Raw genomic sequence first — 17,529 nt, forward strand, 5'->3', positions numbered from 1 at the left:
TGTTGTTCTTGTACCAAGTAACGTAGAACCGACTTTCGTGGAAACGAGCAACCCTCAGTTGTTCCGAGTCATTTGGACGTAACCCCATAGCTGTACATATTTACCTCTAACGTATGGAGAGAAAGTCTTTTCTCGTGTTTTTCATGCTCCAACGTTCACAATATTTAGATAAGGCTAAACATTTAATAAAAATAAGTGTTTATTATTGTATATTTCTGGCTTTTTAAATAGTAGTAATTTTATTGTTTAGCACCGCTTTTACACCCTCATTGCATCCCTTTCGCTCATATCAAGTAATTTGCTTGTACAAATCGTAAACGAATTCTCCAAATGCATCATAGAACATCTCAAGTCCCAGCCATTCGGCAACTGTACGCATTATAGTGACCAGCCACTTCGGCAACGGTGTTATATCGCAAACATCATCGATGACCTGTATGCGTGGCAAGAGCTCCGCATGCAATTTCAACTGCTCGTGTAACTGCAAAGAGTTAATCGTAATAGTGCCAACATAGTTGTCGAAGAGCATAAAACATTCGACATTGAACCGCACGAAGTCAGTATCGCTTTCGTTTTGCAAAGCCGCCGCTTGTGGTGGCGGTTTCCAACACAACTCCGGACGTATGTAGATCTTGAATTTGTACAGTTCGGCGAGTTCAAAAAAGCTATGTAAGTCTTCGTCGGCCGGCTCTATGGCATCATTTATGCGATCGAATAGCGATAGGAGACGTACGCCACTTTGTGTGTAATATTGACCAATATTCCGCAGATGTGCACTACGACAACGACTTCGGGGCTCTATTTGCATATCCATTCGCACATCTTCATTGCCTTTTTGCGTCACTTGTACTTTGACTTCATGCTTTCTCGGCGGCGCTGGGAATGGTAGTTCCGAACGGAGTGGCTGACAACAATCACCATTCAGATTTTTCATAATATTCGCAATGATCACCGTATTTAGGGTCACCGTCTTTAAATCGATGTATTTGTTACCCATAATGGTGGCGTATTTCTCGAACAAATGGCTGTCACGCAACTCTCCCAGCTCTTGTTTGGTGATGCTGGTCATGCCAAGATGGCTCTCGCTGGCTCGATCGATCACATGCAATTTATAGAGATGGTTGTGTTTGCTGGCTGGCGTGATGAGCACCACCACATCGGTTGGCCATTTACCGGGCTGCAGCTGCTGTATGATATGATCTAGCGATGTCTCCATGCTCTTGCTGCCGGTGTGTGCATCATCTAATGGACCAGGTTTTACATCCACAAGGCTTTTGACTATGAAAGGTCGGGCATCGTCGGTGATGATGGCGCTGCGTACAGTGCGCTTCTTTCTCTGTCCCGCAGCGCTAAGACGCCGGTGTCGCTCTTTTAGTAATTTTGCGCAAAGGTCACGAATGTTTTCACTCATCGACGGAATGGAATTTTTCACAGGCATTGCGACGGAAAAAAATTTATATTAACAAATACAAACACTAAAACATGGATTGATGAAAGAAACTAAAGAATTCATAGAATAAATTGATGAAAGACCGACTAATTTACTTTAGTAGAAGACAGAACACAAAAATAGACAACATATTTTTGAAAACAGCCAAAAGAAAAAAAAAAAAAAAAAGATATTTATGTTTTTTCCAGAGCACTTTTTGAAAGTCACACATACACAAACACATATTGAGTGACGACTTTTTTGAGCATTTTTTACATATTTGAATATTTAGAGGGCAAGCCACAAGCAATACTTCTAAGTAAGGCGTGGAGCATATAAGTTTGTTTGTGCCACAGCAAATGTATCGGTTAAAATATTCAACTCCCAAAACTACCATATCATATTAGTACATTAGATGTGAATTCCAAAATTAAATATGTAAATTAACACCACAGGACCTTAAATGACCAGAAGAATACGTTTTGTGACAATAATACAAGGAGGTGCAAAATTAATCAGCCTATCGAAAGATTTTGTAATTTTTACAAAAGGCGTCGTACGTCAATCATATTCTACACTTGTGAACTAGGCAGCTGGAGCAGACAAACAGACAAGCAATACCCTGCAGAGCGTTGAGTAATTGACTCGATTTTTTTGACCATTTATCGGTCGGTGGTGTTGATGCAGCGTGAATATTGATGTCGGTTTCCTAGTCGAGTCGCGCCAACTGGGCAAGTAACCAAGGCTTAGCTGCTCGACTTGAACAGACTGGAATCATACAAGACCTTGCAAGACGTGACCACCAGCGGACTGGGTGTTCGGCCGAGGCTGTCGTCGTCGAAGACGAAGAAACATCAACCAGACTATGGGCCGCGCTATGCAGTATCACCCAAAGGCCATTAGTATAAAACTTACACAAGTTCCCTCGCAATCTCCCGTTTTGGCGATTTGGCATGGCCAGCAAGTTCGCCGCCCTTCAGGAGAATATTCAATAGGAATCCGAAAAGTTATCAGCGAAAATTTTCCGGAAAGTTTAGGAAAGTGCGATGAAACGGTCATAAATATGTAGCAAGAGTGGCAGCAGCCACATAAAAGATATCATTTTCTCAAGTTAAAAAAAAAATTATAAATATTCAAATAAACATTTCCATCACTCAAAATAATTTTGCTTTTATTTAGCAAAGAAGCGAATCAAAAAAAAAAATGGATGATTTTGCGCTACCTTGTATTTTTTTTATTTCCTTGTTCACTCCTCTCGGGAGCAAAAGGCCTCGACAAGACTCATCCATCGTAGATGTCGGCATCTGCTAGTTCGCGCAGCATCGCCCTTCTCTAAGTTTTTTTTGGTCGACCTCTGCTCCCTTCCAATTCAGTGCCATTTTCGTGATGCTATCTGCTGGTTTTCTCAATGTGTGACTTATCCATCGCCACTTTCTGCGTTTAATTTGTCTAAGGATGGGTTCCTCGTTCGTTAATCTCCACATTGCGTCGTTACTGATGGTGTTTGGCCAGAATATTCTGCAGATGACGCGGAGGCATAGTTGGTGTTGATGAAGCAGATCCAAAATGGATAAACTCGGCGGAAATGAGCAAACCACTATTTACTGGATACCAGAGCACAAACCAATAGAATGAAATGAGAGAGAGCTGAAAAGCTCGCTAAGGCAGGCATTCGCTTGCCATGATTGAGCACGTCAGACATTTACCCATCATCCTCCTTTCTGAAAGCGGAACTAAATAAGGAAGTAACTCTGGAGACGCAGTCGATATGCGAACACTCAACCTCGTAGAAAACTGCCAAAATTATGCTAAGGACTTGGAATACAAAAACTATAAACTTTATTTTATCAATATTTGGAAAAGACTTCAAAATATTGGTTAGAGCACTGACGGGACACTGTCCAATCCCACATCACGTAGCCGAAATGGGATTAGTCCAGAGCGAACTTTGTAGCACTCAACAAATGCGCCTAGGATCCACATATTTTTCATCCTTGAAGGATATTGCTGACAAAAGGCTGAGCGGCTCGTTAAAACTCGCGAAGACGTGTATTAAGAGTTAGAAAATATAATAGCTTCGACTCCAAATACGTAAAACTGGTAACACAATGGACCCTAGAAGTCTATATGAGATCTTTTTACAGTTCAGCCAGCACTGTCTACTCTAACCTAGTGATACTTGGGACCATCTACGTGGAATTGCACGTGGAAATGCACGAATAAACTTTTGTTGACTCTTACTTACAACTCTGGTGGACTCGAAATGGTTGGAAAATGTCTGACTTCACTTTCGATCGCATCCGAATTCTTCAAAATAAGGCTCATCTGGAAAACAGGAAACTGCCAGACAGGGAACCTGTGAGGAACCTGTGGAAAATAATTTACTTATTCTCCGGTTGTTTACATCTCTGAGTTCCTGATCCTTAACTTCCCTGCTAAGATTTAAGTATCTTGGCTCTCAACTCCTTGCTGATATAGCAGGCATTGATATTACAAACGTGATGCACTTCATCAGCAGTACGAAGCGGCTAACACCACCGTAAATCAGTCATCGCTCCGTCGTCTTTACTAAATACACTTCGTTGTTCAAAAATAACGAAGGTTTATATAATTAAGAAATATCCAGATATATTTTACTGTTCAAAAATGCAATAAAATTTATTAAAACAAAAAGTACATAGGTAAAAAAAACACGACAAATTTATCACGCTACACCCGTAATTTAAATCAATGCTGACGTCCATATACGAAATTGTTAACAGGTAGAATCATTGAACCAGAGTCAAAGCCGAGTCGAAAATATAATAGAAAATCAAATCTCCATTTATTCTAACCGTAGTAGGCATATGGATAGGAAGCTACTGCTGGGTAACCGCCATACAAGTATTGGGGACTAGGCAGAGGGTTGGGTCCGGCCACAGGTGTGGGCACAGCCATCGCAACAGCGAAGAGGGCGGCAATAACGAGAAGGATCTGCAATGTTAAGTATAGATTATTTAAGTATCCTATTTCACAAAAGGATTTTTCGAGCGAAACATAAAATTGAGAATCTTACCAATTTCATCATTTTGTTAGAATTGTTTTTGTAGATATTACAAGTGCGAGAACTGCAAATGGAATGCTGACATTGACTGCGCAAAGTGCTATTTATACCAAAAGTGGTTTGTTTGTATCTATCGACTCACTCAAGCATTTACATATGAACATTGGACATTGCTATGGACAAGTATGCTAATATTCCCGTGAGACATTTCCTCATCCGTGACCAAATTCGGCACTTATTTGCAAGCACAGAACCAACTGATGAAAACAATTAGAGCAGATATACTTGTATGTATGTAAATAAAAATGGACAAGATACAAAACTCCAAAAATTGTTATTCCAGTATCGCCAGTGGCATAGCGTCAAGACATAACTTAGCTAAGTAAGCCAGCAACAAAGTAGCCACCTCGCCAAGTACTTCGCTGAGAATCTCACACTTTCGTTTCACATATTAACTTATTTCGTTCGAATTTCATATTCTAAATGCATCCGCCTTGTTATGTATTACTTACTGCTACAGAACGTAATGTTTTATTTTTTTATTTATTTTTTTAAATGTACACATAAAGTAGAGCTAAAAGCTTTTGCTAATTTTTTCTTAATCTCAGTTTTGCGAAAATATCTGGAACAACAGAATTCCAGACAGTCAGTATTCCTCAATATTCCCTTCACTTTTCACTTCTTCTGCACACATAACGGGTGTTTTGATAGGATCTACCCAATTTTTTATTTAAATATACTTGAATGCTTGTTTTGATCGGCCGATGCCAAAACGTCATTGAGAAATTCTGACTCTGAGCACTGTGAGGTTCACGAAAGAGCCTCGTTTAGAAATCCTTAAGAATTACTAAAAAACAAAACGACTGGGGACAATTTTAAGAGCACTTACTTCAGTTTCTTGTTGTAATAGTCAAGCCAACAGGATCAATAAATTTTTCTTCTTCTTGAATGGCTCGATAACCCCTTAAGCGATTTTTACCGAGTTTAACAAAGCACGCCACACGTTTCTTTCTCGTGCTAACCGGTGCCAGTTGGATACACCAAATGAAGCTAAGTCCTTCTCCACCTGATCTTTTCAACGCAGAGGAGGCCTTCCTCTTCCTCTGATACCACCAGCTGGTACCGTATCGAATACTTTCAGACCCGGAGCGTTTGTATTCATTCGTACAACATGACCAAGCCAATGTAGCCGCTGGATCTTTGTTCGTTGCGCTATGTCTATGTCGTCGTAAAGGTCATACAGCTCATCGTTCCATCGCCTGCGATATTTGCCGTTGCCCGTGCAAAGGTCGAAAAAACTTTCACAGAATCTTTTCTCAAACACTCCAATGGGAGCCTCATAGGATGTTGACATGATCCTAGCTTCTGTACCATATGGGTACATCCTTATAGAGTATTAGTTTTGCTCGTCGCGAGAGGACTTTACTACTCATTTGCCTACTTAGTTCAAAGTAGCACTTGTTGGCAAGAGAGATTCTTCGTTGGATTTTAAGGCTGACATTGTTATCGGTGTTAATGCTGGTTCCTAAATACACAAAGTCTTTTACAACCTCGAAATTATAACTGTCTACAGTGACGTGGGTGCCGATACGCGAGTGCGCCGACTGTTTGTTTGAAGACAGGAGGTACTTCGTTTTGTCCTCGTTCACCACCAAACCCATTCGCTTTGCCTCTTTATCCAGTTTGGAAAAGGCAGAACCAACAGCGCGGTTGTTAATGCCGATGATGTCAATATCATATCAACAATTGTACGCTCTTATAAAAAATTGTACCTAAGCGATTAAGTTCTGCGGCTCATACGATCATCTCCAATATCAGGTTAAAGAAGTTACACGACAGCGAATCACCCTGTCTGAACCCTAGTTGTGTATCAAACGGCTCGGAGAGGTCCTTCCCAATTCTGACAGCGCAATAGGAGCAATTGAGCAACGTCATCTTGCATAGCCGTATTAGTTTTGCGGGAATACCAAATTCAGATATTGCGGCATACAGATAACTCTTTTTCGTACTGTCGAATGCAGCTTTGAAATCGACGAAAAGATGGTGTGTGTCGATTCCCCTTTCATGGGTCTTTTCCAAGATTTGGCGTATTGTGAATATTTGGTCGATGGTAAACTTTCTAGATCTAAAGCTACACTGATAAGGTTCAATCAGTTCGTTGATAGAATACGCTCGCTAGAACCTTATAAGCGATATTTAGAAGACCAATCCCACAGATTGCAGGATCACCCTTCTTATGGATTGAGCAGAGCACATTTAAATTCCTGTCGGCAGGCATGCTTTCATCCGACCATGTTTTGCATAGAAGCTGATGCGTGCACCTTACCAGCTCCTCGCCGCCATGTTTGAATAGCTCAGTCGGCAGTCCTTTGGCACCCGCGGCTTTGTTGTTCTTTAGCCACGTTATCGCTATGCTCATCTCGTCATAGTCGGGTAGCGGAATGACAGTTCCGTCGTTAACGGTTGGGGTATCGGGATCTTCACATTATCTATGGCATGCGCAGCCATCACTATTTAGCATGTTCGAGAAGTGTTGCGTCCATAATTTAAGTATGCTCGGGATGTTAGTCACCAGATCGCCGTTATCGTTTTTACAGGAAAACGCCCCGGTATTAAAACCTTCTGTAAGCCGCCGAACTTTCTGGTAGAATTTTCGGGTGTTGTTCCTGTTGGCCAGCATCTCAAGCTCCTCACACTCACGCATTTCGCTCTCCCGCTCTTCTTTCGGTTAATATGATTCTCTTCCTCTCGTAGCTCTCGGTAGCGATCCCACATGGCTCGCGTTGCTCCCGATCGCAGCGTGGCCCATAGGCAGAGCTTATTCTTCATCGCTCTCCTCAGACCCGGCGGGTTTAAAAAACTCTAGAGTTTCCTTTGAAATCTGGTGTCTGTTTCTCTTAACGAAGTGATGATCAAATTCACGATGCTATATTTCGCAGTTAAATTTAAGATAAGTACTCATCAGTCCAACACCGGCTACGCTGTCCACAGCATTTTTGTGTAAAACTCCTTTCTGCGGACTTACGTATTTATGTACTATGCCTAGCAAATATTTTGAGCCCAATATCTGAATTATTCCCTGCTTCATTTAATTACAAAATTGTTATGTCTCTATTGAAAAACCCGTTGCTTCTAATACGCGATGACAGCTGCACTGAAATATGCGCTCATTCCCTGCCCGCCATAACTGAGTATCGTGACAATAATCAGTAATCAAATTCTGTCATATCATTGTTATAATTTTGACACGAATATTTAGTGCGAATGAAAACAAATTTGTCAGAGAAAAGCTTTTTTTTTAACATTTCTGGATATTGTCCATTTATGAGGTTTAATTGTGATGGAATAGTTGCGATTTTTTTTATTATCTTACATCGAAACACTTTTTTAGCGTTTGAAATTTTAACGACGCAATAAATATGACTTTTCCTATTTAGAGATTAAAGCGTAATCACATTTACTCAATTAGGAGCTTCTTTGTGTTCACAAAGTTTTGGTAAAAAGTTGTTAAATGAAGAAAATACTTTTCAGTTGCCTTTCGTCTGTTCAGTACCTTCATGACTCTCTTCCCTCCATCCCATTAAAATGCGTTTTTGGCTAGCAGGGAGTTAAGAAAAATTAAGCATTTACCCCAACCCTCATTGTTGTTATCTGAGATTTAAGTGCACGTGGAGCATCAGCTGAGAGGATAAATCATTGGATTTTAGTATTTTATTTTAACTCGAAAGCGCCTAGATGTTGTTTTCAAAATAAAACATGTAAAAATTTAGACTATTTCAGGTTACACTATTTTTATTCAATGGCTCTTAATAATTATACTACTATGGGCAAAAAGTAAGGGGAATTTATTTGTTAAACTTCGCGGGATTAAAATTTCGCTCTAGTTATTTTTTTCATGAGTTAGCAGCACTGTTAATAACATCTGAGCCAACTTTCATGTGAATGTCATTATCAGTAATATATTTACGCTTGTGTTTACCAAACGACCAAGAGTGCATTTTTCGATTTTTACAATGTCTGATTTGATTAAGCAGAGAAGTGCCATCAAATTTTGTTTGCGGAATGAAATTTCGGCTGCGGAAACGTTTAGCATGTTGCAGAAGGCATTTGGGGATTCGACCATGTCGCAGAAAAATGTTTATAAGTGGTTCAAAGAGGGTCGAGAACGTGTTGATGACTTGGAGCGCTCCGGACGCTCAGAAGGGTCCGTGAAAACCATTTTGAAAGACCATTTGGGCCTACGAAAAGTCAAATCTCGTTTGGTACCGAAAACTCTCAATTTCTTGGAAAAAAGTCATCGCGTTGATGTGTGTGAAACAATGCTTTCAGACTATCAGGACAAGCTCAAATGCACCATAACGGGAGATGAGACTTGGATTTATGCTTACGACCCTGAAACAACCGACCAATCAAGCGAAGATCGTGCTAAAGGCGAGGCCAGACCGAAAAGAGCACGTCAAAGTCGTTCAAAAATAAAGGTCATGATGACAGATTTTTTCGATTTTCGTGGTGTGGTGCACTATGAATTCCTTCCACCTGCCAAACTGTTAATAAAGAATATTATTTGAGCGTTATGCGTCGTTTAGGTGAAGCAATTCGTCTAAAAAGACCAGAGTTATGGGCCGACAACTCTTGGTTTTTGCATCACGATTGTGCACCGTCTCACGCTGCACTCGTTGTTCGTTACCATTTCGCCAAAAATTCCACGCATATCGTTCCGCAACCACCGTATTCGCCTGATTTGGCTCCATGTGACTTCTGGATATTCCCAAAACTCAAGAGACCACTCCGGGGAACGCGTTTCGAGTCGATTGAGGAGATAAAAGCTGAATCGAAGAAGGTGCTGATGGCTCTACCGGAAATGGACTATTTGGCATGTTTCAGGGATTGGAAAAATCGTTGGCATAAATGTATTTCATCGAGAGGGGATTATTTTGAAGGGGATGAAATTGATTTACAAGAATAAATAAAGATTTTTCATTTTACAACCAAATTCACTTAGTTTTTGCTCACAGTGTGTGAAAAATTGCATCTACATGTAAAATCCGCCAAACAGTCGATTCGTGAATGCCTCATTGTTGAGAACCTTGAGATATCGATGTCGAAGGTTGCTCAGCAACACTTATCGCTACAGGAGCAATATTCTCAACAGAACGTCCAGTTTTTGGTCTGCCAGTTCCCTGCGAGTTTTCTATCCTCGAGAGAACAAGTTTCTTTAAATTCGTTCATCAATCTTTGCATTGTCGACTTACTCATACCACGGTTTTCATCATAAGTTTCAATCATTTTAACGAATTGCTCTAAAGTGTAAAATTGTACATCTGTGTGCTTAACAAATGTTAAAGATGATATAAAAAAAGTTACAGTCTAGGAATTATTTACCACTAATGTTTTGGCGTCACTTTTGAAAAACCCTTTATATTAATTTCCTTTTCTTCTCCTATTTCTGGTGTGTGTCAATGTTAAGCCTACAGTTTTAAGCCGACTTCGAACGCCAAATGATTTTTTATGAGAAGTTTTTTCATGGCAGAAATACACTCAAAGGTTTGACATTGCCTGCCGAGGGCACGAACCCACGTTTTCCGAACGGTAGTCACGCACCAAGCCATTCGGCTACTGCGGTCGCCAGAATATTAAGTCTACATTATTTTGCCCTTGGAGAATTTTGAAAACACAGAATTATGGCCCAATGGAATTTTGGCTGTTTAGAATTTGTTTCACATTTTTTTCAGAATTTTTACCTCAATTTTTATTTATATGTCCCCGAAACGGCTAATCAGTTTGTTAGTAAGAAATCATGCAGTATCGCCATGGTCTCTCTCAACTTTGTGTGTGTGTTTACTGAAGAAAGAATGTTCGCTTATTGACAGCATCGTTCAGCATGAGCCGATAAGAGACACCGTTTACAAAAATTGCTTGCCCTCGACGATTTTCAAAACTATTTGGTCCAATTATGACCTACTGCTTCAGGTAGCACAACAAATCAACACTTTGGGGCTGTGAAGTGGCTGTTGATGTTGTAATAGATGTAACTGGTCCTTTAGGTAAGGTAACCAATAATGACAATTTTACTAATTTACACCTCCATTTAAATGAAAATGGGCTTAATCACTCCACGAAATAGCTTAAACATTGTCTTGCAGAAATTTTTACGCAATTAGTCGTAAGCCTTTAGAGCGAGCTTGCACGATTTGAGTTTTCAAGAGGGCTGAAGTCTAAGATACTTTCTAAATATTTCATGCACAATAGTGGTCGAGCTTTTGGCTGACGAGGATTATAGTCCAAACTAAGACTCTTCCTCAATATTTCATGCACAATAGTGTTCGAGCTTTTGGCTAATGAGGATTATAGTGCAAACTTGCAGCGACGAGTTCAATATTTGCGTTTGTTCTCTATATACGACTGGGGTGTTTGCACCGAACTTATTGCCCCATACCTTTGCATTCATGAACGAATCAAACTTTTACTTGTGGCATCACATAAACGTCGATTATCGTAACGTGAACAAAATGTACGACGAACAGTTGGACACGACTCATTGACCTTGGAATACGCTTCGATTGCGAACGCACGTTGTTCACCTGTCCACTTCCATATCGTAATTAAATAATCCCTGCGAATAACAAAACTAACGCGCTCTTACGCGCAACGGTTAGGGAGAAACTTTAAATTTAAAACTAAATTCTGCTACCGGATACCCTGAACATTGTATGTAGCACAAAGGAATTCTTACACTTGCTCCTCAGATGTGCCCCAGCCCGTCAAACTCAATTTAAAAGGTTACCTAATGTTTTCGCCCAAGACGATTTTAAGACCATTTTTAACTTGTGAAGCCTTTAAGCTAGAATATATAGACCTAAATTAGTCATTTTATTTACATCTTTGTAATCATGGCTTGCTGTATGGCCTGATATAATGTATTTCCAAAGCATTTTTAGGGCAGAATAACTATGTACACACAATACAAATCTCAACATAACAGTCTTTCTAAATAAACCTGGTTTTCAAATTGCTTCTTGCATACAGGATATTAGCCTCTCTAAAGTACAACGAAGAGATTTTCTTCATATCTGTCTAGAGAAAGGGATTCAGTCTATTTTGCCTTCGGGACAGAAGCAAACGACATGGGATCCGTGCTTGAAATAAGAATTCAACCAAAATTAAAAAACTCCGTTCATCTGCTGGAGTTCTAAGCTAGAAACAAGGAAATGGTATACAGAGAAGCCCTAGTCTATTCAAAAACATCGACTCATTGTCGATTTTAACTGTTTAAAGATTTTGTGCACCAGATTTATAAAAATTTTGAGATTAGCTACAATCCCACATTAGACACGAATTTTTTGAAAATGCGCTGTGAATGCTATTTCATACAATGATGAGCACTGCAGAGCCTGGGCTTAAAGAGATGATATAGGTTTAGCGGATCTTGAGTATCAAGAGGTTGACTCACCGATGGGCATAGACTATCAAACAAGCAAGTTATCACAATTAATTTGATGGAAGAGTATCGTGGGTAATGAGACCTCTGAGTCTTTGGCCCGGAGCCCGTTCTACCACTCCTTTCTGCAACTATCAGGACCACGGTTAGCTAATGGGTTACTACAACCCACAAGCGAGCTTGTCAGGCTGAGAGAGGCTGCATATGGACTAAACTGATGTTACCTGTCATGTCCGATCGACTGTCGCAAATACTCCTGTTATTAAGCAGAAGGGACTGCAGACAGGTGGTTGGATTGATGACGGGCCACTTTCTGTGGGCGAAGCGCGTTAAAAAGGCGGAGCCCATCTGAGACAGTGTACTCTGCCCAGCTTGTGAAGAGGAGGATGATACGACGGACCACTTCCTGTGCGTCTGTCCCGCCTTCGCTCGAATCAGGTTTGAGGTCTTTGGCACTGATGTGTTAAGAAGCGACCACCTTGGCTCCTTGGCACCACAAGATCTACTCAGATTTCTTCAGAGATCGGGTAGATCTAAAGAAAATTATATCTTAAGGAAAACCGAGTGTAGTATAATGGCTACATTTGCTAGTCATCCCGACAAAAAAAAATTTTTTTTGATGGAAAAAACGACGACTGTTAAGTTGATAAGAAATTCAGAAATCCAAAACCTTCTCATCATTTGATACCGGATATTTGCTCCATTCCCAGTTCTTCCATAGAACAAACAACAACAATATGTCCAAAGTTCAAATTCAATGAAATTTGTAAATCCGTGAAGCATAATAAATTGTTAAAAATCAAAAAGAAGAATTACATTTCAAAGTCACGACTTGTAATCGAATTAGCTTAGGTGATACAAATAAATATGTACATACGTAATTTTCAAAGTGCGCTCAATACTTATTTTAGACATATTTTATTTATTTTTAAAAATGTACGTTTAAAATAAATTGAAATTTCGGTCATTAAATTTTATTTCTTGAATTGTAGTCAACCACTTGAGGAGAGCATAGAATATTTATTTACCGAAAAACTCATTAAATGACAATTAGAATTTCATTCAAAAGACGCACAGCTGTATGGAATTATAAAAGCTAACTTTATTATATGATTTTTGTGTTGTAGGTATGTTTGTGCATACCTACAAGTAGGTATTTATCATATTTTTTTTTATTCTTGCTTTTTTAAGCCCCTCGTAATTGTCATGCAGGAGACATACTTTTGCTACTTTTGCTTTTCTTTCTTATTTTGTTTTGATTCCAAATTTTTATTTGAAATTTTTTGCTTTGCTCATGTGAGCGGTGAGTGGTGAGTGGGTGAGTACGTGTGTAGAAAAATAAATAAAGAAATTTAAGAGACTATTGTGCGGTGGGAGAGAGAAGGGGAGTGGAGTAACAGCCAATGACGAGTGGCCGGCGCTCCATGCAGAAAGTCAGTGAAGGTCAGAGGCGTAGATATTCTGTCACTTCCGCTGCCGCTGTGTTCTCTTCGTTATTCAAGTTTAAATGGATTGGAGACTCCCCAAATAGATTTTCCTTTTGGATTAATATTTTTTTCGCCGAAATAAAATAGCAGAAAATACAACCATTGTTTACAATGTGTATGTGTGTGCGTGTACGTTTATATCTATTTGGCTGGAAATTATAATACGGAATACGATTAAGGCAATTCAAGCATGACTTTTTAAGAGGCAAAGGAGCCGCTGTGATTTCGTTAAAAATAAAATGTACGAATTTAAAAAACTAAAAAAGTGCCCAACTTCGGCTGAGACCAAATTCTTCATACCAAGCGCATGTTTTTAGCTTAGGCACATAAAAAATGTGAATATTTAAAAACTAAAAAAAAAAATTTTTCATGAAAATCTTCATGCAATTAAAAAGATTAAAAAATAATACAAGTTTAGTATTTAGTAGATTTGATTTTTCTGACAATGGCGAGTAATCGGGGAAGAACAGATTTCTTATGTTTGCTTAGTGCGATAGCCGCTTTAGGGGTTATATACAGTTAGAAGGCCGAAAAAAAGCGAATTTTCTTGATTTTTTTCTGACAAAACATTTAAATTTACTGATCTAAAAATTTGTACACATATTATGTTATTTATTAACTATATTTTAAAACTTAGTTTTAGTAGAAATATTTATTTGGAAAGGAACAGCTGATCTCCGGGAGCCCCTCTCAAAAAAGGCGTTTTGCGGTGAACACCATATCTCTGAACTGGAAATTAAAAAACCAAACAGATTTCGTTAAAATAATGTTAAATCTAGTAATTAATCGAAGAACTTAGCAAAACAATTTGTTTTCAAAAAATGTCGGGTTCTCAAAAAAAAAAAAATATTTTTGACCAAAATTTCGGCCTTAAATTTATTATAAAAAAAATATTTATCAGTACTAAAAAATATATTTGAGAAAGTCGTGTTAAAATTTGAGACTAATCGGTTTAGCCATTTTAATATTGAAGTAATGTTGGTCACCGACTTTGTAAACACCATTTTGAGAAAAACGCGTTTACAGTTTGAAAAGTACTTTGCATACGATAAATTCAAATTTCAAATTTACATGTAACTTCGAAAATATTCACCGGCACGATATTAAATTTTCTGTGTGTATTCCTAAATACAGGGTGGGCCATATAGCGTTTGCTTTGTTAACCACCTATTTTTTTTAGAGTGGTAACACAAATGACATGTCAAATGTGTTCATACTTTACTTAAAAGTTTGACATTTACGAAATGGGACGCTATACGCTTGAACAAAATTGGGAAATATTGAAAACCTATTTCCAAAGTGGTGAGTCTTCTTCTTCTTTTCTGATTTTCACATCGGTGGCTACGTCAATAAGCAAAATTGTCGGAGTTGGGACTCAGAAAATCCACACGTTACTGTAGAGAAGCAAATGCATCCACAACGAGTCACTGTTTGATGCGGTTTTTGGTCTAGCGGCATCATCGGACCATTTTTTTTTCGAAAATGAGCGAGGAGCCGCAGTTACAGTAAATGGCGAGCGTTACCGTGACATGCTGAACGAGTTGTTTCCAAAAACTAAAGGGGATGACATGGACGACATTTGGTTTCAACAGGATGGTGCAACTTGTCACACTACCAAAGTTACACTCGAACTTTTGGCTACCGTTTTTGAAAACCGAATAATCAGCCGAAATTACGATATCAATTGGCCGCCTCGGAGCTGTGATTTAAGCCCGTTGGACTATTTTTTGTGGAGAACGGTTAAGGACAAATGCTATGCGAACCATCCAGAGACGATTGATGTTTTAAAACACGAAATCGAAGTTGCCATTCATGAAATTGGAGCTCAAACAATCGAAAATGTGCTTAAAAATCGGATTGATCGAATGGCCTACTGTAAAGCCAGTCAAGGCAGTCATGTGAACGATATTATTTTTCATTCATAAATGACAATGTTCAATCTTCAAAATAAAAAAAAAGTTTGAAAAAATATTGATTAGTTTTTTTTTATAGCCGATTCAAAAAGCAAATTTTACATGGCCCACCCTATATATGTACATTAAGAAAAAAAACCGTTTTTTTTTTAAACTCTAAGTGTATATAATCCCTTAAGCGACTTCGCCCGATATTAACAAAAGCCAACCTATCTAACGGAGTTCCTGGATCTTTATTCGCTGAACTATCCCTATGTCGCAGTTAAGCTCATACAGCTCATTGTTCCATCGTCTGCAATATTCGCCGTTCCCAACGTGCAAAGATACAAAAATCTGTCTCATAATATTTCTCTCGAAGAATCCAAGAGCCGCCTCATCAGGTGTTGTCTTCGTCCAAGGTTCTACGTCATACAATAGGAAGAGCGTGATGAAGCACTTAAAAGTGTGATTTTTCGTCACGAGCGGACTTGTTCCAAAGTAAGACTTGTTGAAAGTAAGACTTCAAAGCTGACGTTATTACAGATGTTAATGTTGGCTTCTAAATTAAAGAAGTTTCCTACTCTTTGAAAATTATACCTGTGAACAATGACGTGCTTTTACGGGAGTGTCCCCAGTGCGTTATTGTTCAAACCTCGCCATGGAACTACAATTTCGTCATAAAAGGTTGGTGGATCAGCGGTTTCCCCTTTTCTGTTTTCCATTGCTGTCAGCATTCAGCAGTCACGATAAATGTTTCCTCCATCTCTGGACGACAATCACTACATCGCCGCCTTTGTTCTTACAGGAAAACACCCTGAACTTCTGTAAGCCATCGAATTTTTGGTCACTTTTTCTATCGACCATCATATGAAGCTCGTCACAATCACGTATTTCGGAATCTCCTTTTAATTTTGGATAATCCAAATCGATGTTGGGTCTTCAGATGGTGCGTACATCTAAAAACCTGCAAGCGTATTTTCCATCTATTGGAGCATGATCGATTGGCTCCGCATTATTCGGTCAATAGACAACAAATAGTGTGATGAATCTTTTTGTTCTTGAATCTGTTGTTGCTGACTATCATGTTGCAGGCCCCAGCGAATTCGTTCAGCCTTAGTCCATTAGTGCATGTTTGGTTGTATAGGTTGACTATTCCGGCTGTGGGACCAAAAATCCCTTCCTTACTCACCCTGAAATCGCCAATCATGATTTTTATGCTGAAACGATAGTCATGGAAGGGGTCTTTAGTCGCACCATTTTTCTCTTCCTCGGGGCTGGAGCGCAAATGAGCGAGACGTTGAAGAATTGCGTTTCGATATTGATTATTGGAAGACACTCGTCTGCCAAAGTGGATGAAAGTACTTGGCGACGAGATTTCACTCCCACCAGAAATCCGCACTGGCTTTGAGCTTCTTTGCCTGGTGGCTATAGTACACGTCGCAAAATTCAATGATCCTTTCGTCTTGCCCATCTGTCATATCTTAAATGTCACTTCTTATGTTCCAGTCATTTGCTGTTATGAGGGATAGCACGAGTGCATAAACGTGTAAGATTGAATATACTATTCATAGTCGCGCAACTGTAACTGTATATCAGTGTTGTGTAGGAAAACAGACTTGTTATTTAGCAATTTTGCTCCTTTCCTGTACTTAACATATTTTATAAGGACCTCTCGTTACTACTAGGACCCGAGCCCTCCTTGCTATGGGACAATGCACTATCAAGGAGAATCTTAGGAGTGAAGAGCTTAGGCCAAGAAATGTTAGCTGGCACCAAAATATGTCAAGCGAAGCCCTAAACAAGAGAGGTGTAGGAAACTCACTAAGAATGCTCGCTGGCATTCTCACAGCCCACTGCAGGTATCAGAGTAAACTGCATATTTGGATATGGTCCAATGATTCTTTGTCATTTCGGCGACCAATCCCCGAAGAATCCAATACAACTTCTCCCTGAATATGACGCTAAAGCGCAGAGAAGGTTAGGACATCTTGTCTTACTGCAGCCAGAAGAAAGGCACATACGCTCAGCCCAAATCCAGCTCTATCTTAAATTTGATAAAAGAAATGGGTTTCGATGTAGTACTGTGATGAATAGAGGACACAAAAGTCCATAAAGTCGAAGTGAAAACCTCAAATTTTGTCTATTGTATTCTATATACCTCTATTGCTTAGTGATCAAAATATATCAACTAATCAAAACGGCTGAATGGGTGACCACCATTCGGGGTGCGTACGCTCGAA

The 17,529-nt window shown here is 39.3% G+C and overlaps 1 protein-coding gene across 1 annotated transcript; it reads right to left on the bottom strand.

The window, feature by feature from the left end:
• Positions 1-203: 203 nt before the first annotated feature.
• Positions 204-1,587, bottom strand: LOC129247946 (uncharacterized). The gene has a single exon (XM_054887329.1). The coding sequence runs from the start codon at positions 1,436-1,438 to the stop codon at positions 290-292; it is 1,149 nt and encodes a 382-aa protein (XP_054743304.1). The 5' UTR covers positions 1,439-1,587; the 3' UTR covers positions 204-289.
• Positions 1,588-17,529: the final 15,942 nt, after the last annotated feature.

Source organism: Anastrepha obliqua, chromosome 5 (assembly GCF_027943255.1).
Source record: "Anastrepha obliqua isolate idAnaObli1 chromosome 5, idAnaObli1_1.0, whole genome shotgun sequence".
Taxonomy (NCBI): domain Eukaryota; kingdom Metazoa; phylum Arthropoda; class Insecta; order Diptera; family Tephritidae; genus Anastrepha; species Anastrepha obliqua.

Coding starts and splice junctions, on each gene's coding strand:
- LOC129247946 (XM_054887329.1), bottom strand. CDS start 1,438: ATGCCTGTGAAAAATTCCATTCCGTCGATGAGTGAAAACATTCGTGAC.